At 41.7% G+C, this 20,971-nt stretch overlaps 2 protein-coding genes across 2 annotated transcripts; both read left to right on the top strand.

Annotated features, from left to right (window-relative positions):
• The first annotated feature begins 2,041 nt into the window (after window positions 1-2,041).
• Window positions 2,042-9,250, top strand: LOC135491185 (uncharacterized). Its single transcript, XM_064776935.1, has 9 exons — window positions 2,042-2,121; window positions 2,854-2,901; window positions 3,227-3,283; window positions 3,849-3,913; window positions 4,439-4,634; window positions 5,245-5,271; window positions 5,790-6,047; window positions 6,278-6,491; window positions 7,021-9,250. The coding sequence occupies exons 1-9, from the start codon at window positions 2,082-2,084 to the stop codon at window positions 7,049-7,051; spliced, it is 936 nt and encodes a 311-aa protein (XP_064633005.1). The 5' UTR covers window positions 2,042-2,081; the 3' UTR covers window positions 7,052-9,250.
• Window positions 9,251-12,287: 3,037 nt separating this feature from the next.
• LOC135491111 (monocarboxylate transporter 12-like) lies at window positions 12,288-15,861 on the top strand (the record flags this gene model as incomplete). Its single annotated transcript, XM_064776811.1, has 4 exons — window positions 12,288-12,374; window positions 13,540-13,731; window positions 14,153-14,296; window positions 15,428-15,861. Coding segments are annotated over exons 2-4 (765 nt in total), but the record flags the coding sequence as incomplete, so codon positions are not given.
• Between the last annotated feature and the right edge of the window lie 5,110 nt (window positions 15,862-20,971).

Raw genomic sequence — 20,971 nt, 5'->3', positions numbered from 1 at the left:
ACTTCTAGATCTTCGTGTCTCACTGTTCAATGACTTGGGTTGGCTGACCAACTTTTCTTTTGTCAATTTTCACCGCATAGATGAGCGCCTGCAAGCCCTTTTGTATGGTCACAGTTCCCTTTCAACAGCTACTAACAAGAAGGTGGTTGAAAGAGTTGCCAAATTTATTTTTGCTGTGGTAAATTACTTTGCCGACCATTGAAAGGGCTTGCAGCGCTGCATCTCAAAATTACAAAATTTTATTCTTCCTACCTCTTTGCTTGTTATTATTTTATACTTCCTTATGTGGTCCAATATCATTTGTAAATATATTGTTTGTACTCCAGGGCTAATAATGCACATTGTGCCTCAGCCCTGGAAATGTATACCTTTTGTAACTTCGTATCTTCTTGTGATTCTGAATAAAATTTCATTAACAGGTACGGTAACTATGGGGCAAAGCAAGTACAGGTGAGCAAGGTTGAAGATTCCCTCAGCCTGGTCGTCTGAAGCCCCGGTATGGCGAACGGCGGTTCAGCGTTTCGGCTGCCATTGCCAAAAAGCTAAAAGAACACGGAGCCTTTGCAATACCTTCAAAAGACTGCTAAAGACGCACCTCTTTGTTCAGTTCTATCATTCAGCTATATGTAACATCAGCTTGGATCGACTGGGGCAACAAGTATAGTGCCACAATCAGAAGCGACAAACCAGGGACGGTCATCAGGTGAGGAAAGACAGGTATCACAGTCAGGAGCGACAAACCAGGAATGATTATCAACTGGGGCAAGGCTACAGTCACAAGAGAGGGCGCGGCAGCGGTTAGCTGGAGCAATGCAAGTGTCACAATCAGGAGAGACAATCATACCGGGGCGATGATTAACTGGTGCAGTCCGGTATCACAACAAAAGAGGTTCACCAGGGGCGGCGACAAATCATTGCAAGTCAGTGTCACAGCCAGGAAAGACAACCATACCAGGATGATGATTAACATACTGTGTCTTGGATATCTTTGAAAGAGTGCTGGTGCTGCGAGTTTAAGATTGTGTTTGAAATTATATCCGATCGCGAAATACAATGATACATCAATGGCTCTGTAATGTCATGGGTCAAATAGACAATTCTGAATTCCAGCGCAGTTCAAATTTAAGATCTTGAAATATTTATTTCGCTTCTTAAGGTGTTGAGATTAAGATTGTCACTGTGGGACTCCGATATAATGTCTTTTTGGACTTATTAAAGTATTATCAAATTCATTTAAAGATTAGTTTTGATACGAGGAATACGCGAAATGCCTTGGTTATCTAACCATGCAAGAGCGAATTATCGCGGAATGTCATCCGTCCACTTTTTGTGTCCGACTGAGCCAGGTTTAGGGGACCGTTCCTATATTTCGTAGCCAATCTGCGCGCTTTAATCACCGTTAAGTAGAAATCAACAACGGTTTTTTGGGTTTTAATTTTACCAAACTCAGCAAAAATATGCCCTCGTAGGTTTTTCAGCGAAATTACAACCCCTATGCGTCTTTTGAGATTATTAAGAACCTTTCAGGTTTTTTAAAATTCGCTGATAAGGTGCTAAGGGTGCGTATTTGTGTTGTCCGAGGAAAAAATTCAAAGGTTTTCAAAATCTCAGAAACCTTCATTTCCAAGAGGATTCTTTCATCAACGGACTCGACGCACTGTAATTGGATGGTATTAAAGACACATGGTACCAATATTTTCTTGATGGTACCCACTGACAACTTTTTTGAACAATAAAATGGCACGTGCAAAATTTTGTGCTCTAAGTTCTCCCCAGATATAGCTGTATCGTACGGTTCAATTTGCAAGCGGAATCTGCGCAAAATCAAGCTCTCTGAGTGACAGGCGCGATGAAGCTGAAACAAGCATCACAATGAACACGACACATTCCTTTAATTCAACATTTCGTTTATTGATCCCTGAGGCATATATTTAGGATATCTTGATTAAGATATTTCCTAAGCAGGATTCGTTGCTTTACAATTGGTTTTCTATTTAAACGATAACCATTCCATCACCAAACCATTCTAAATTGTGTCTTGTTCGATAAGAATACGCCAGCTGAGACGCCACGTTGTTATCATGAAGTACAGTGTTTTGCTCGTCCTCCTTCTCGGAGTTGGTAAGTTGATATGAATTCCCGATTAAGTAGGTTTAAAGGGACTTAATTTTAAATCAAGGGCCAAGAACAAGAACTATACTTGAACTCAAGAAGGTGTCACCAGTCAGGCAAGGATCACGAAACGGCGATTTTCGCCAAAACGAGAGCTATTTTGCTTGGACACCCGCCAATTCGACAACCGGTAACGCCTAGTCATGGCTCCTGACCGCATTCTCGCTAAAGCCCGCTTCATTTCTAAAAATGAAATATAGATTTGCGCAAAGAAAATCGCAGCGCACACCTGCACATGTCCTTGTTGTTTCAGACGATGAGTTCCCAATTATTCTCTGTCGGTCACTTAGTTGGTCTAACACCAGAGACGGGTTGTTAGAAACTATACCGTTTTCGATAAAGAGTCGTCAAATTCCTTATCGCTATCAATTATACACAAGGTTGAATTTGTCCCTACTAGATCTAGCTATTGATGTGAAACTCTCGGTATATCTATGTGTACGTTATTTGCGCAGAATGAAATGAGATTTAAAGATTATTTCTAATCCCGTCCAAACTGGAGAGAAATTGTTTTGCTAATGCTATATGATATGCGCACTGTACTGCGTTTTCGAAAGAAGGAATCGAGACACATGTGGTTTCTTGTCGTTTTTTAAAGCAAAAAATAACAACACGCGCTTCCATCTAGGCCTATCATAAAGGAATAAACATAAATGTCTGATGTCGTATTTCAAATTGCAGCTAATACCCTATCGATAAGTTCCGGCCACAAACGAGTCCGTCGAGAAGGTAAGTTTAAATAAAGCTATTTGATTGGCACTTCAGAACTGGGTACGACGACCGCGAACGCCACATAGCGGCAAAAACAGCTGGCTAAGCTAAAACTCTAATGCGGGCACATCTGTTCGAGAATATTCGATTCGAGTGTGTATAGATCTCATGCACTCGGTCGTTTGGCTGGACATTGGGTTGGCAACATTAAGTGGTCCCTGGTCATCATGAAGTTGCTCCGGCTTGACCTTTTGTTTAGAGTTTTTATGACATAATGAGTACGTCTTAGAGATCGGCGATGCTAGAGTATGTTCGGAGACACTAAGCAGTGCTTCTTTTTCAGAGAGCCATTCGGCGATAACAACGACCCCCGCATCCCCAACACTTGGAACATTCGCCGGTGAGTTCTTCGTTGTCGGTCATTTTTTTAACGTTGATTGCCAGTGCAACATCTGCCAGTGTCACCATATTTCAGTGTTCCCCTAATGTTGCCTATTTAGAGATAACCGAAAATCAAGCATTCGAAGCCTGATATATTGTGGGGGAAACACTCGAACACAGAAACACTCACAGATTTAAACCGGCGTAACGTTTTATTTCTTCCCCCTATTTCTGTGTTCCAGTACAATGGCTGGAAAGACCATGACTTTTATCGTCAAATTTGTTTTGCGAGGTCTCTTGAGGTCATTTAGGTTAAAAGGTCAAGGTCATTTTAGGCAATAATGAACCCGCTTTCACAGAAGAATAGCTTCCACTTTTGGTGAGAATGTTTCCACCTGAGGTGAAATATAGTTTCGCCCTCAGGGGAGAATGGTGTTTCATTCCATTTCGGCGGATTACAAAATGTCGGTCGGTTTTTCCACGACTTTTCATTTTCGTGAATCGAGGCTTTTGGTAAAATAACATGCCCGCGAAAATTTGGCGGTTGACAGTTACACTGAAATTGATACCATTTCTATTCCCAGGGAAGTGTCTTGTTTGTCCGCTTGGTGAGCCACCATGTAATTCTCCCGTAGCCCAAACAATCAAGGTAAGTATTGCAACGGACGCCACGTGGGTATTCCAGAAATGGGGCGCTGAGTGTCCGAAATAGTGATGTCATAAGGGGAAACTAGGCCTTATGGTGGAGGGACAAAGGAGATAGTCATGGTTGACCAACACACTTGAATGCCTTTAATGACGGACAAGGGGGAAAAAGTTAGTTCCAATGCAAGCCACCAATTTCGGGAAGCATGTATACTTCTATCGCTTTTTTATGAGTGAAGTTTATACCTTTAGAATAAGATATCGGTTGTCACTCACATTCTGAAAACAATAGCCATGTTTACAGGAATCTTGTCCTTTTTATTTGGCACCAATAAGCCAATGATGGAATGATATCATCATCCAGAGGCGATGATAGAATGACTTGGCCATCCCAAAAGGGAAAATGTAATTATCATCGAACATTGGCCAGATAAGAAAGTCAGGAAGTGATAAGAATTAGACGTTTGTGCTCAACACTGGTCGGCAAAAGTAAGAAAGCAATATATGCATTGTTTTCCCTTGTTTGTAGGACCCTTATTACACGTGGCATATCTATGATCATGAAGCAAAGGCAAAAGACCATACCAAGCCGGACGCAAAGGACGAAGACGGATGCAAGAAGGCGTGCGTGGACCAAAAAGGCTGTTTCCAGGCTACCTTTGTCCAAAGTACTTCCTCGTGTCATCTAAATGGTAACTTCATCCACCAAGATATCTGCCAAAAAGGTGAGTTGGGCATGACCGCTAACCAAAAATACTGTCGGGCCTAAGCTCTATCGCCAAACTTCCTTCTTGTGCATGGTCTATAAAGGTTGGCATTATCAAAGATAGGTTTAGGTTGGGGCCGCTGGCATTTACAAACAAATGTTTACTAGGTTGGGTTTGGCATTATCAAAGAAACGTCTAGGTTGGGTTTGGCATTATCAAAGAAAGGGGTGGCATTATCAAAGAAAGGTGTGGGTAGGGGTTAATAGCATCATATTATCCTGTGATCGTGGTATGAGTGTTGTCACTAACCGACGTCATTCCGCGTATGCGTGAATATTTTGCCTGCTTGGAGATTGCCAAAATTATTTCTGTCGATATGAATGAGTCTCATCCGTGTGAAAGAGAAAGTGTCGTCCGGGATGGCGTTACTGCACAGCCTGACTGGCTTTTGTCGACAAGACGAATTACAGGCAATCTAAGTATAAAGTAGATTATGCGGCCCATTGTAAGAGATACTACGAACACGAAAGATACCATTTCCCGCTGCCGTAGATGATTATTAAGTCATGATCGACCGAGCTCATGCATGCAGCTATAGCAGTGTTTAACATTGTCGTTCTTCTTGCAGGAGAAAAGCAAGAAAACAGAGTACCAGGTAAAAATTACATGTGTGAAATGATAGCTGGTGGCTTTGCTTGAAATAGCACTAGAAATGGAGAAACAGAGAGAAAAAACAACACAGCACAGGTTGTGAAAAGACCCGACGACCACCTGCCAAATTTCAAATCGGAAATTAACACTCTTCACCCCCTTGGCTCAAGAGATTACTTGTTTAACTTGGGTCGACCTGCAACCACACTACCGACATGGATTTCGTGTTTATACATGTACTGACATGTCTTCGCTTGCAGAAGTAAATATCCCCGTCCTTTAGTGTTTTTGAGCGAAAATTCCTGGTGCAGAGTTCTACTGATTTTGGACCACCACAGTAGTAACTATAGAAATAACTGTTCGCAAGGAATCTGCAGACGCAAAAGTGAAAGGGTTTACATAACATGATTGAACTCTCATTTTGCTTTGAGTTTTAGTTGAATGGTGGCTTGTCAAATACAAGTACATTTGTATACTATCCGGTCAGAATTTGTAAACGCGTTCAACCATTCTCTATTTCAGAAAAAAGCTGTGTGCAAGAGAAAGTCAAATGCGAATCGAAGATAGCACCAATTGTTGCGTATGTTGGTCATGAGGAGTCGACCCCTCAGCAGGATATGCAGGAATGTCAGAATCTGGCGATTTCTGACAAAAATCAGCATAAGGACTGTGAGACGGAACGCTGCAATGCCGTTAAGGTGACAGGCAAGAAGTGTGAGATCCTGATAGACGCAAAGTGTACCTTCGGTGGTAATGGCAATTGGTCCCACTTGGTGATTGGTAAGTAGATACATGAACACGAAAAATAAAAATTCGAGGTCAAATGATATTTTCTTAAAGATTATATATACAGCAGATCGGATGGGGTCATTCCGCATTAATATGTACGTGTAGATGTACGCTTACGAGCTACTATATCATGTCAACATTTTATTCACCCCAACAGTAATTATGAGCCACCAAGTATGCAAAAATATGTGTCATATCGCTTTGTAAATTTCCATTTGTAGGCATGATGGAGGTGACAAAAGGGTACATCATGAAAACGGACAATTCCGCTCAAGATGGCGATCAATGTGCTGAAAAATGCCGCGAGAGTGACGATGCTGCTGTGAACTATTGCAGCGGAGGAATGATGTACGTTCACGACAAATGCTACTACCTGAGCGTGAAAGCCACTTCTGATCTGTTCGTTCGATGGCACAAATGCCCAAGGTATAAAAGGTAAGAATATATCACTGAATTCATCAAATTGTTGCCTCGTCTGATGTCGTACTCGATGAAATTGGCCTTGTTGGTCCTTCACGCTAAATCTGATTGTTCACTTAGGAACTTAGACGTAATGTTCGAGTTAACAGCTGAAAAATAATTACAAATATATTTTCAATAGATTTCTGATTCTAAATTAGTTGATTGAGTGAGTTGTCAAATTGACAAACTACTTTACAGTAATCAAGAATGATTTCAATTTCAAAAGTGACGGGTGCATCGCAATCCCGATATTTTCGAGTTATTTTCTCATTGCGTTGATTCGCTTGACGCGGCTTGGTTCCACTTCGTTGTCGGGCCGTCGTGATCACCTTGGTCTTCAGGCCGTCACTTCACCCGCCCCGCCGCGTTGATGAGCACGGCCAGATTCTCTGATGAACGTGTAACAGAACCACCAAGGATTAGTATTTTTTGAGTGCGCCTTACGCTTATGATCAGTTGTGGCAATCAATTAGATCTTAATAACTAATTTAACTTATTCCAGTGACGACCTGACAAAGAAGAACAGTGAGTAAATGGGAGCCTCATGTGATACATCAGATATCCATTACCCCCACTGGAGTGGTGTGACTACAGAAGGATAGATGAACTATGCAATTTAGAAATCATTCTTGGACATACATATAGGCTGGCTAGTACTTTCAGCAGTCTCAGACCGGTTCTCGATAGTTGAAGCCATATACATGTACACCGAACTTCCAGCGGTATTGCCACCGTAACCTCCACCCATGTATACCGACGCGCGTTGTCTTGAAGCTGAGTTATGTCAATACATTAAGGGTCAAGACGGTTATTAAAGCTACATGTAGGCCTACATTTGTAGATATTAAGCACATGGTCGTTCAGTTCAATGACAGAAAGACATTGGGTGAGATGAGTAAAGACTAGCAAATGCTTTTATCTAAAACTCCATGTACATTTACACTAGGCCTTTCTGTACAAAATTGAAGTAAAAGCATTTGCTCGATTTCATTCATATCAGCATACCGAGTTGTCCAATGATCTAGACCTTATGTTTTGGCTGCGTAGTAATTTCGTAATTGATCAGCAGGCCTCTGATCGGTGAAACGACTAGAGTATTACCAAGGCTACAAGGATGGGTTTACATGGAGTTACATGGACTTTACGTTGTTACTTTACGGTTTTCACACGGCATTCGTGACATCAAGAACGAAAAAGTCATTTCCAACAAGCGTCACATATTCCACTTTTCCCCCTCCTTTTATGCAATGTCTATTCCCATGATTTATCTTTAAATGACATTGTCATGTATTTAAGTTAGTTGCATGGCATTGTCAGACGCATTGTCGTATCGATACTTACTATCAAAACATGCATTTTCATCCATTTCTGTCGGTCGTGTTGTATTCGTGGTATTCGAATGAAAAAATTACCGTACATGTTTGTATATTTAGGGCTGAATACCATGATCACATTGTTAGCTAGTGTCCGTGCCATGATGATATAGAAAGGCCATAAATAACACCAAGAAGCCATACACTCTTAGAAATAAAGCTTTTTGGCTGAGGTTTTTTGGTCAACACAAAATGAATTAAGCTACCCGTAGACGCTTTTCAGCGAAACGAAAAAGCCTTTCAGAATTTTAAAAACCATCGTTTTTTCCATTTTACAGAAATCTCCACAGGCGTGTTGCACATTTCTGTTGGCCGAAAACCTTTAAAGTTCTTTTCAAAAGTTCAAAAACCTTTATTTTTATGAGTGTACTTATTGACCTAAGTGTGTCCAATGAAGATCATACTCTGAATGATTTCTACATGTTAAGCACCTCATGTTTGGTTTGGTTTTGTGCACACACCAAAGCTATATTACATGTACTTGTGATTGGACGAATAATCGCGTGCCTCACCTTAGCTTTCCATGACGCCTAATACCACATCTCTACATTTCGTGGCAGTTATTAGAGTTTCATGTTCAGATAGATTTAAAATATGGTGTTTTGCTTGACAGATGGGGTGTAAAGAATATTTAGTATTACAGAAATGGCGAATAAAATCTTACTTGTGATTGGACGAATAATCGCGTGCCTCACCTTAGCTTTCCATGACGCCTAATACCACATCTGTACATTTCATGGCAGTTATTAGAGTTTCATGTTCAGGAAGATTTAAAATATGGTGTTTTGCTTGACAGATGGGGTGTAAAGAATATTTAGTATTACAGAAATGGCGAATAAAATCTTACTTGTGATTGGACGAATAATCGCGTGCCTCGCCTTAGCTTTCCATGACGCCTAATACCACATCTGTACATTTCATGGCAGTTATTAGAGTTTCATGTTCAGGAAGATTTAAAATATGGTGTTTTGCTTGACAGATATAAAATATGGGGTGTAAAGAATATTTCGTATTACAGAAATGGCGAATAAAATCTTACTTGGGCATCAGTTGAGGGGACAATATAGACAGCAGCTAGGCAGGCAAGATAAAGTTACACAAAGTCGCCAATAGGGGTCTCTCACACCTCACAGTACGTCGAAATGATTCACGCTTGTACAAGGAATATACTTAGAGCTGAGTCTGACATGACCAAGGGCCCTTACTGTATATACTAGTCACTTGAATATGGCCAAATTAGCCCCTCTGCTCCTGCCTATAGTCCCCTTTAAGTACAGATATTGGGGCCTGTATTTTACTTTACAACATGTCTGTGAAAACCAGGTGTTATTTTAGAATAAAAATAAGAAGTGCTCTCTGTGATGAGATTGAAATGTCTTAAAAACTTTCTCCTGAACAATTTACCTTGATGGAGTTCGGTCTTTTGTAATCGTTGATTCAATCTCCGCCCTTTGAGTCAAAATGTCAGTTCCATTTTTGTGTCGATTATTTTGTTGAAGGAGGGTGTGGTATAGCGTGACTGGGCGTGGTGGTGAACGAAGAAGCGAGACCATTTTTGTAATCGTTGAAGTTAAATTAAAGTCTTATACACATACTTCTGTGTTATGTTGCTGATAAACTTCGGACCTAAGGATTCGTAGGACTCTCTCCGATGGCGTCATCACCATAACATAATATTACTCTATATATTTTGTGATATGAAGTCGTTTTGTAAAAGATTCAGGCGAGTATACTTTAATCGGAAATCTACATGACATGATCTGACGTTCAAAGCCTACTACCAACATCCGATTCCGCCAAGCATCATTCTGGTTGTTAGTATTATCAACATTGTTGATCATAAACTGACAGTTTCGGAGACCAGGTATAGAATACTCAGTGTAAAGTAGGTAATAAATAGAACACTGAAACTGCACATCCCTTCAGAAATTAAGCCGTTCTTTGACTAATATGAAGGGCTCGCGAGATTGATCGATCGATGCCTTATCAGGTTCAGATCTTATCGGCAAATGTAAGAAAAAAAAGACATACTTTAAAGGATTTTATTGTTGCTTACAGTAGATACTACAGAATAATCATCAATCAAGCGATTCACTGAGAAGAAACCGAGGAAGGTCCATTCAAAATATCGGAGCCATTGGTCCGTTCTCGTGCGTTTATCCATGGTAAATCATGTGTGGTAAATGTATTTAGCCAAATAATGAACACTCCCTAACCGGTAGTGGTAAACCTCGTTCCCGATGTCCAATTGCATGCATTCCATCGTGTTTCTGAATAGTCATAGAAATAGGTAGCAACGAGTGCAATGGGGAGTGACCATTATTTTTGCCCCCCCCCCATCTTGTCATCCTAATATAAACTTGGGGCTAACACGGCCACAGGATAGCCGTAACTCCATATCGTGGATGGTGTAATGCTTGCTCATGGGTTCGATTCTTGGGATTAACTCCTCAAATACGTAAGCCATGGGTTTGAATCTAGATATTTACTCCTCAATCAGTGTGATGGTGTAGTGCGTTGGTCATAGGCACAATTCGTGATAGTTACTCCTCAATGGGGTGGTGTAGTGCTTCGGTCATGGGTTAAATTTTGAGATTTACTCTTTGGTGTGGTGCGGGTCTCAGCTTACCTCAATATGTAACATACCTTCCATTCGTCGCGCTGGCGCCACCTATCCATCACCATGAACTTAGCCAAACTCATATTCCAAACTAACCTAATGTGACAATATAATTGTCCCTTTAACTGCCAGTGAATCAGCTGTGACTAAAAATAGTATTCCATCGCCTCGGCCGCCAGTCCATATAAAACCTCATTTGAAACAATTATGTGTACTGGAGTTCGGCTTACTGTATTTAGCGCAATATTACGCCTATTTAGCGCAATATTACGCCTCGGGAGCAATCATTATTTTCTGACACTAAAAAATACAATGGAACAAGGGTAGATATCAGTTATCGTATCATCTCAGAGATGGGGCGCCTATTGATCTACTATTATATACTAGTAGTAGTACATGGTGTGGTGGCGGTGACCTATAAGCTTGAATATCATGTCTTTTTTGCTTTGGGATAATAAAGATTACCTTAAAGAGACAATATAGGCAGCAAGATAAAGTTACACAAAGTCGCCAAAAGGGTTCTCTCACATCTCACGCTTGTGTAAGGAATATATTTAGTGCTGAATCGGACATGGCCCAGCGCCCTCACTGTGCAAAAGTCGCCTGAAGATGGCCAATGTCAGGGGACATTTTCTACTTCTACACCCGGTCGGCCTGTGGCATTGCAGTGGCAATGGCTACACTAGGCCTACATTGTACATCATCATGATCATGTATAGCGTCTTCCCACTGGCACTGTACCGCCGGGCTGGAACACACGCCGACATGCATGACATGCTGCCATGCGAGTGACTGAACTCATTGACATTGATTGAACAGAGCACGAAAGTGTGTCTTTCACGGAAGAAAATCGCCTATCAAACCTATCCAATCATTCCGGGGATGACACATATCAGGTTTATCAGGTCAAAATCTACTTACATCACTGAATGCAGACAAAAATCAACACTATTACGTTAACGTACGATACACCACCCTGTGTACTGTACAGTTTGGGACGGGTGCCAGTTGGCTGGTCGGGGAACTAAGTCTACCTACCACCCTGCCATCTTACGACGATTATGGAACCAAGGTAAACACAAACTCACACTCGCGAAAGTTGTCGACCTAACAGTACCCGTACTTCAGTTTTTTGTTATTGGATTAGTAGTGTTAGTATACATCGAAAATATCGGAGCTACAGGTCCGTCCTCGAACGTTTATCCATGGTAAATCATCATGTGTGGGTAAATGTATTAAACCAAATAATGAACACTCCTAGTTGATCTCGTGCCTTATGTCCAATTACATGCATTTCATCGTGTTTCTCAATAGGCAGAGAAATAGGTACCACATTTTGGGTTTTCCCCATTCATTGCGCTAAGCGTAATGATTGCGCTAAATACAGTAAGCCCTGGAGTTCTATGTCATGGCTTGTATATGCTAGAGTTATGAGTGCTAGCTTAATCGACTCCAGCTTGCGTTTGGCCTATTTTGCAATGCTAACTCCCCATGTAATCAGGATGCTAGGATGACCAGGCTGTGTATTGAAAATAGTAAAATACACCTAGGGACCGTTGCGATCGTTGCGTTGCGTTGCGTTCTTTGCGCAAAGTCCAGTAAGCCGTATGATGAATCCAATTATCACTTAATCGGGACTTAATCAAGCACAACCCAGGCCCTGTAGACACCATTGACCTTATGTTTCCCAATTTGACCTCGCTGCTGCCCCAAATCACTGATCACACACATATAGGCCTACTCTAGACTCTCCGATCTAACACCGGTTCATTATCTCGGGGCATGACCACCCCCAGCACAATACGCATTGGACAGGCGAAGGCCCCTTCATACCTGATTGGCTGATCGGACGGTCTTAGATCGGTGAGTCTAGAGTATCATATCATATCAATATCGGCGTCGTAATCCTATACTGGAGTTTTGCCGGGGGTATATGGAGTTCACTAGGCTACTGTCCACCAATGTGGGATCTTTTTCTTGCCCTGGCATAGACACTCAGGTACAAGGGACCAGGGCTTTTAGTCTCATCCGACAGACCCTCGAGTATTTCATACGTTAAACTCATGCATGCATAACCCGTATTATTTGGCCTTTACTTGTCTCACAACGCTTTATTTTGTGGTCAACCGAATCATTTTTAGCCCGCTATCATTTCCGATTTCACATTTTAGCAGTCTCCCATTGCCACTTCCGGACCAACTCAGTAAGTATCGTATTGAGCACATTTCCTATACATTTAATGCACACAAATAATGACCGCACATACATGTAATGTACATAAATTAATTCTTTTCAGACCTGTTTTCCTGTACGTCATCCGATATTATCGATAACCAATTAAAGGATTTTACATGGATCTTTAAATGTGAAGAAGGGATGATAAGTGGACAAGAAGGGAGCGCAATGACCCCCTGGAATAACGTTGCGATGTTCTTACTCTTTTCCTAAGGGTCCTTACGCTTCCACTTCAAACGTTACACTTTTGGAGATTTTTCTCGGCATAAAATACTTGCGGCGATGTTCGTCAGACAATAGCATTCCGCGAAGATGACGTCACTGCAGCTGCTGCCCTCTATTTCCCCATCGCTGAAAAACAGGCAATGTCGGACAAACATGCGGTTTCGTAATGAATTCAGGCTTTCTAACTAGGGCAGTTAGATTCAATCTGGCACATGTCCGAGTGTTGGAAATACTACATAATTGTTCTGAATATTTCTCTCTCTGACTCTATGGTATCATTCATGCTAAAAACAATGCAGGGTCAAAGATAATTGACTTTGAAATAAGCTCAAATGCGCAGAAATAAGTGTCGATGTCCGACTGTCACGTGACTAAAACGTCATCAATATCTTATGCAAATGACCTTGTGAGCTATAAATAGTAACTTCGCGGAATGCTATTACGCCGATAGTTCGACTTGTCAAACGAGGAGAAGCGCGGTTTGTTCATACCTCTGTCAACATTGGAGACAGTTTTTCCATACCGACATCGCCGCCATCAATCGAGGAAGCTTTGTCTTTATTTGCAGACAACATGGGTGATATTGATGGTGGTTGGGCATGGATTGTCCTCGTTGGGTGCACCGTCATGACTACCATCATGGCAGGGACAGACAAATGCTTCGGCTTGATTTATCTAGAGATGCTGGAGGTGTTCGATGACAAAGCCGCCACCACTGCATGGGTGACCGCACTGGCCATTACGATTCGATCGATGCTTGGTAAGTTGCATACAGGGACCTGACACGTAATGGAAATTACCTTACTGCGGTGGTGATACAAATTATTTCATCATGGTATCGGGCCACAATAGATTCGTCGGAAATTTCTATGAAAATAATTTTAAAGGGGTCAGATTCATTCCTATCAGGTCCTTTCGCTCCTTAATTCCAGTAGCCACCTCTGGCGGCGAGAGGAGTTCAGTCGAACACTGGTTAATTATATTGTTCATACATGTTCCAAGAATGGGTTTTTAAAAGTTGAAAATTGAATCGTAACAATCATTTACAGACAATAAAAAAGAAGGCTTTTGTGCGGTAAAGTCGCAAATGCGATGAGATGACCGAAGAATGATGATGATTCAAACATGTATGGTGGTGATACCGTTACAACGAATTCATGAACTAATGCATATTTCTTAAGGTCCGGTGGTGAGTGTCCTCTGTTCTCGCTTTGGGTGCCGCGCAGTAGCCATCGCTGGGGGCCTCATCACCAGCACTGGTATGATTCTCAGCGCATTCCGATTCAGCCTAGCTTACATGTTTTTCACCTTTGGAATCTGCACAGGTAAATATCTAGGAAGTGACTATTTGGCAAGCCCGGCTCACCAAACAGCTTTTTTTTCTGCCCTAGATGGAGAGCCGAACTCATGCATATTCAACCATCCAGGAGCTCATTATCATTCGTGGCAACACGGTCAGCAACACTGGAGTTACAGTGAAACGCCTTTAGAAATGCACACTAATGCATTTAACATGCTTATCAGTTAAATCACGTTTATGACTTTTTTTGTAAATCCATACAGTCATGTACATGTACATGCTTCTTCATGGATTATTGACCAAAACCCGAGTTTAGTAACAGAATTTGAATCGAGAGCGGGAAGTCGGCCATTGTTGAATATGCGCATATAAATTCGAATATGACGTCACTGCTCTCTTATTGGCCAACATGTTGTAACCTCTCCGGCTCGCCAAAGAGGGTAGTATTTTTGCCCTGTTTGGCAAGCCCGGCTTGCCGAACAGGGTGGCTTTTTAGTGCTGTTTGGCAAGCGGCTCTCCAAACAGGACAAAAAAAGATGCCTGTTCGGCGAGCGGCTTGCCAAATAGACCCGGTGTAACATCTGTGGTTGTTTCCCATGTGTCAGTGTTTCCAAACAATAGGCAGCTAGAGAGACCACGACTTTTCAATAGGGGGGATACACAGAAAAACTTGTCAATCTATTTTTGAGCGTTCCCAAACAATGAGGGGAAACACTCAAAAACAGAAACACTCAAAAACATTACACCTGCCAAATATCTATCATTTGCTTGATAAACTGGATTACACGTTGTTTCTTCTTATTCCTCTTTTATACCCGTAGGGCCTACATGTAACTGCAAATTAGGCATTCTCTAATGCAGACATGATATTAAAGGATATTCCCTCTGCTAGTATTGGCATTCATGTTGACACGGATCCGTTACTTGATGTTGATCACCATGTGTCGTACATCGGGTTGTCCGACCATTATTGGCGACAGCTTTCCGATGCCGAATTTTCGGCAACTCGCGGGATCCGTGCATGACAGGCTATTATAATTGTCATTTCTGGTGCCAATTTTTGTATCTAATGCAGAAGAGAGGCTTTACTCGTAATATTTCTATTGTCCCCATTTTTTTACACCCTCTTCTAATAGAATTTAATGATCAATTTCAGGCGTCGGCACCGCCCTTTTGCAGACAGCAATATACATCAACATTGCTCAGCACTTCAAAAAGAAGGTCACGCTTGCTCTGTGCATAAACAGTGGAGGAGGGGGAATCGGCGCCATGATCGCGCCACTAGTCTTCATTCTTTTCCTTGATAAGTATGGATTCAGTGGTACGATGCTTTTATTTGGCGGCATCATGGCGCATCTCATCCCTGCAGGCGCCCTCTCTCGATCACAGACGAAGACAAATGTCTTGAGAGATGACATCATTGCTGATGCCAGTGTAACCGTAGAAGGTGAAAGTGATGATGATGATGATGCAGAAAAAATTGATGCAAGCGTAAAATCATTATTTGACCAGACCATCTCACCTCCAACCCAACAGTCTACGTCAATCGACAATTCAACGGCCTCGGCAATTTACGTGAGAGTGGAAAGAAGTTGGACAATTGCTAATAACGAAGACATCGGTGATGAAAGAGGACCTTTGAAAAAAGCAGCCTATTCCCAACCGAAGGGAAAATATATGTCAGGACGTTCCTGCTGTGCAGGTATTTCGGACCATCTTGCACTATTAAAACAACCCGGGTATGTTATGCGGAGTTCGGCGGGCATTATGATCGGAGTTGCTTTTTACATACCATATATATTTCTTCCTGCCTTGGCCGAGGAACGAGGAGTATCCGAATCTGACATTGGCATTCTTCTAACCGTGCTGGGATCCGTTGATTTGGTTGTTAAAATACCGACAGCTCTTTTGCTGGATAGAAAGACGTTCCGCCCTTTCAGGCAACACGTGTGGGGAGCCTGCACAGTTGTTTGGTCCATGCTGGTCGTGCTTCTTCAGTTCACCAGGACCTTTATTGAACTGTCAACAGTAGCTGTTCTGTTCACGGTTATCATGTCCATTTATATATCACTCACAATTTGTGTCATTGGGGATGTTGTCGGAAAAGAACGACAACCTGCGGCCATTGGCCTTTTTCTACTTTTCAGTGGGATTTCAACCACAGCATCACCATTCATAATAGGTAAGAGCAAATAATGGGCAGCATGCCCAGTGGTTATCAATTGGCTTTTGTGTGCACTCATAGGACAGTGCCCCAGTATTATGTTGATGTTATCTGTTATCTGAACTAATTTTTTAGTGAGTTCATGACCCAGAAAATGAGTCCGCTCCGAGAGAGTTTGACCTTGACATTCTAAAACGTGCTGTTGTTGGGAGAATCGATGACTTCCACAATTCGTTCGCTACAAACATGTGTAACCCGTAGGCTCTCCGTTGGTATGGAGTGTCACGGCCGACGCGTGGCCAATCTCCAAAATGAGTGTGACAAAAACGCGCCCGTTATTGTATGAACAATAGGGCCTACTTACAATAACATTAACGATACCAACCAAACTGCCCAAGCTCCTAATACTTTTGATGAGAACTATAGGTTTCATTCGCAATTTCTGTCTTTGCAACTGTTCTGAACATCCCGTGCAACGAATATAACATAGCGTATGCCACAAAGACGCGTGTATCAGGGTTAATATTTCTATTAAATGTTGCCTCTTTATATTTTTAGGAACAATGAAGGATCTCACTGGTTCTTATGATACAGCATTCTACCTTGGAGCAACTGGCGTTGTTGGGGGACTTCTACATTTCGTGCAGTACTTCTGTCTTCCTATTACTAAGAAAGAAGATGAAGACGAACACCGTGAACCCGAGGGAATGCGGGCGGAGACGACTGGACTTAATAGCATCGAAGCTTTAAGTCAAGAAGAAACTAACTATTCAGAGTAGACAAGAAAAAGGCGTCACTTTGGATAGACAACCAAAAAGCTTCAATGCAGACTATAGACGAGAAAACAAATTCCAAACGTGATAAATATATTTTTTTCACTTCCAGCGGGAAAAAACCTTTTTACCAAAAATTGCTTCAAAACTGTCTGTCTCTAAATCCAAGCTTGATGCAGGTCCAGTTACATAATCGGTCCTTCATTAAAATTATTAAACCCAGCATTTTCAATATTGCTATAATACGACCCATAACCTATTCTAACGACAGTTATTTTTTGAATCGTAACGGTTTGTTATTAAATTACCTGTGCATTGGTACATGTATATGTGCATTTTTTGGTAATAAATATTGTCTCCCGATATCGCATTTACGTATATCTTATTTAATACAGCTGACGACAGTGTGCCACAGCCTTCAAAATAGGTTTTTAAGACGGACACATCACCTTTTTTCACGGCAATAATTTGGAAATCATTAACACGTGATTTCGTCCAAATTATGAAACGTGTACTTACATGTAACTCGCCCTAGCAAGTAACCCTCAATCTGTTAACTATCCCCATCAATCATATCTGAAATCTTAAGCATCATCGATCTCACCTCATTCATCAAGGCTCACTCTGGCGTGTTGATAGGGTCATTCAACATGAGGTAATCCCCCACCACGGAATAAAGCCTAGGGGAATGAGCACTGTGCCCTGTGCACCAGTAGCTCTTTCAGTAAGTAAGCCTAATCGGTTTTGACCATGACCTGATCAACCGTTCGAAGCAGACGCCGAAGTGGCGACTGGTTTTTTCTAAGTATCCTTAGATAATGGGGAATAAAACGTCTGCTTTCTGCTTATCTATCTTCAATTGCTAGGTTAAATTGAAAATTGCAAGATTACATGTACTATAAGGTTTTATAGCGAATACATTTTCGCCACGAATTTCCAACAATGCCGATAACTTAGCAAATATCTTTCGGCGCGCAGGGAGCTGGATGCGATCGTTTTATCCCCGAATTACATTATTCAAATTTGATAATCTGTTTGATGATGTGAACTCAGTCATAAAGTTTTGGTATTGCAGCATGCCGAATAGTCATAAAAAGTCTTTACTAAAATTCCACGGTGAAAACTTCTTGTTTTTTCCCCCCGACTTCTCTATTCACTGACATTTCAAAAAGGCGCGCTCACCTGCACCCCCATGCTGTTTAGGAAAGCTATGCTCGCTTTATGTGTTGGTTCTAAACCTCTGCAAGTAATCCCCCCGATATCAGTATATCTTGAAGACCCGAAACCAAAGAACGACGATCGGATCCCGTCTTTGGCATCTGTAGTGCGCCGCCAATCTCCCAGCCAGATCAGTTCTTTCTTCCCGGGATTTCTTCATGGTCCGTCCAACAAATGTTGTTTTCCGTTCTTTTTTCGAGATACTGCGTATCTACATGTAGCCTTGTTCATTCGGGCCAGTGTAAAAGTCCCCACAGTCCGCCCTGTAGTACATGTATTGTATTAGTCAGTCATGACGCATTGTTTATGCTTAAAGATCACTTGACCTTATATAGTGAATATAGAGTATGTTATCTGGTGAACTTAACTCAAACCTTAAGATATTGCGTGTGCCGTTTGCTTGACTTGCACGTGGCCACACTCAACGCTCAGCACCTCGGATTAACTTTCAGAACCTGATTCAGAACTCCGCGGCGTTAACTTGAAAATAGGTTTGGCTTTGATTAGTGCAAGCGAAATGAAAACTCTCGTCTGCTGGAGTCAAGAATTAGATTGACGTATCGGGGGGCTCAGGGGAAGAAGTGGAAAGAAGTGATCATGCTGGTTATAAACAGAGCAAGTGGATGTTCCAACTGTTTTGTTTGATCGAGAGAACCAATCTATGAAAATAAAGTTGATCCGTTTAGTTTCAAACAAAAACACAAACGCGTGTTCTACTGGTTGTTTGACGATATTTCCTTGGCTTGAATATCCTGAGACCACGCACAGCGATAAAGTTCGTCTCGAATTAGCCTTGAGAACGGTGTCCCCCGGTAAAGAAACATGTGTAAGAATTTTGTTTTGATCCGAAACGATTTGTTGAACACATAAACTTATCATATGGTGACAGTTCCAGTTAAACACCGACGTCTCTCTTTTCACAGCAATGATAGTGATGATTTGCTATGTTTTTCCACTACAACAATACTTATCATACCTAGCTAGAACTATCGTTGAAGGAAGTAGTTTGGTACATTTTCAGCCCGTGAAATTGCTCATGGGGTGGGAGGGGGGAGGGGATAATTACCATTTAAGGTGACGACGGAGATAACTTTTCTAGAAGCGCACTGCACAAAAACACACATCTATTCTCGAAAGTCACCCCGGAAAGAAACCAGGCGTGAGGAATGTCAATTTGGGGATGGTGTTTTGTCAATGACACATAGCCTGATCAAAAATATATATTTCTTCACGAGCATCAACAACCGATGACTGGAGGACATAAATATATGCATAAGTGCTGATTTATTGTTCTTGATATCAAGAATCTATTTGAACACGGCGTTATCCAAGGTCTTGTGTAAGCACACTGATGCTGGTGTTTGGCAAACCAAGGAATGTCCTCAAGTCAAAGACCCCCCGCAAACCCTGGATCCGCCCGACATGCCTAAAGCTAGCGAGTTCCTTCAAATTTCACGTTTTCACTTGTATATTGCAATGTAGCATTTTTATACTGATGCAAATAGAGAACCGACGCGGCAGAATACCTGATCATTGCTGATACACGCGCGATTAATCAATTGAAAATATCTAAGACAATATTAGTACACACATACCCAGGGGGTGCATCCCTTGCAGGTATACGAAGATAACCAGGCCAAGGGCTTAGCAACTCGATTCAAAGAAATATACATGTAGCAGTTGATTATCGATTATAATATAAATATATCAATATATATAATATATATTGCTTAAAAATGCTTTTCAGGGTTCTGATTGGCCACCTTAGTGATACATGTAGTTAACCCCTTAATATTATGCTTCATCCTTTAAACACAGCCTCTTTGACGAAACTGAGTGCAGAGTTTTCCGTAAAAGATATCGAGAAGTAAAGGTTCATACGATTTGCCGGGAGGTTGAGCCCACGACGACGTCTTGGTTAGTAGGAACGTAGCAGTTTACCCATTGTGCACCTGAAGAATACGTTTGGATTATTCTCTATAGGAGAAGCAACGCCGGGCGGTATCTTCAACGCGAGCTCAGCTTACGGTCCGTTGATAAACTCTTTACCTACATGTAATACTTGTCATGAGCTCTCTAATTAGATGGAACGCGCTTGCCACGTGCGCCTACTGAGACGACCTGCTCGGCTCGAACCCAGACCAACTTACCAGAGATTGTGGTTAATGTAATGGAAACATCGCTTAATTTCCCAAACTCAATGTTGGCAGTGCATTCACCTATACACATATTAACCGAGCGTGTTTACAGACAACATTTCGAAAAATCTTACGCGGCTTGATGGAATTGCTCAGTTTCTTGTCCTTATAAAGCACGAATGGTATTAATCGACAAGGTATACAGCAAGTCACGAATTATTTCTAGTATCTCGAAAATACTATATCCCCATTTTAAAAGCTTCTCGGGTCGGAGATGGCTCTTAAAACTGAAATACCTCTTTTCCGAAGAAATTGGGAGCGCGGATGCGAGCGGTGGTAGAGAGTCCACTCGTTGTTTATCGGAATGCGAGAGATTACTATCTAACCAATGTCTTGAAGCGTCTCTG

Source organism: Lineus longissimus, chromosome 1 (genome assembly GCF_910592395.1).
Source record: "Lineus longissimus chromosome 1, tnLinLong1.2, whole genome shotgun sequence".
NCBI lineage: Eukaryota > Metazoa > Nemertea > Pilidiophora > Heteronemertea > Lineidae > Lineus > Lineus longissimus.
This window is presented reverse-complemented; position numbering and strand designations above follow the sequence as displayed.

Coding starts and splice junctions, on each gene's coding strand:
- LOC135491185 (XM_064776935.1), top strand. CDS start 2,082: ATGAAGTACAGTGTTTTGCTCGTCCTCCTTCTCGGAGTTG. Junction 2,122..2,853: donor CGTCCTCCTTCTCGGAGTTG/GTAAGTTGATAT, acceptor TTCAAATTGCAG/CTAATACCCTATCGATAAGT. Junction 2,902..3,226: donor CAAACGAGTCCGTCGAGAAG/GTAAGTTTAAAT, acceptor CTTCTTTTTCAG/AGAGCCATTCGGCGATAACA.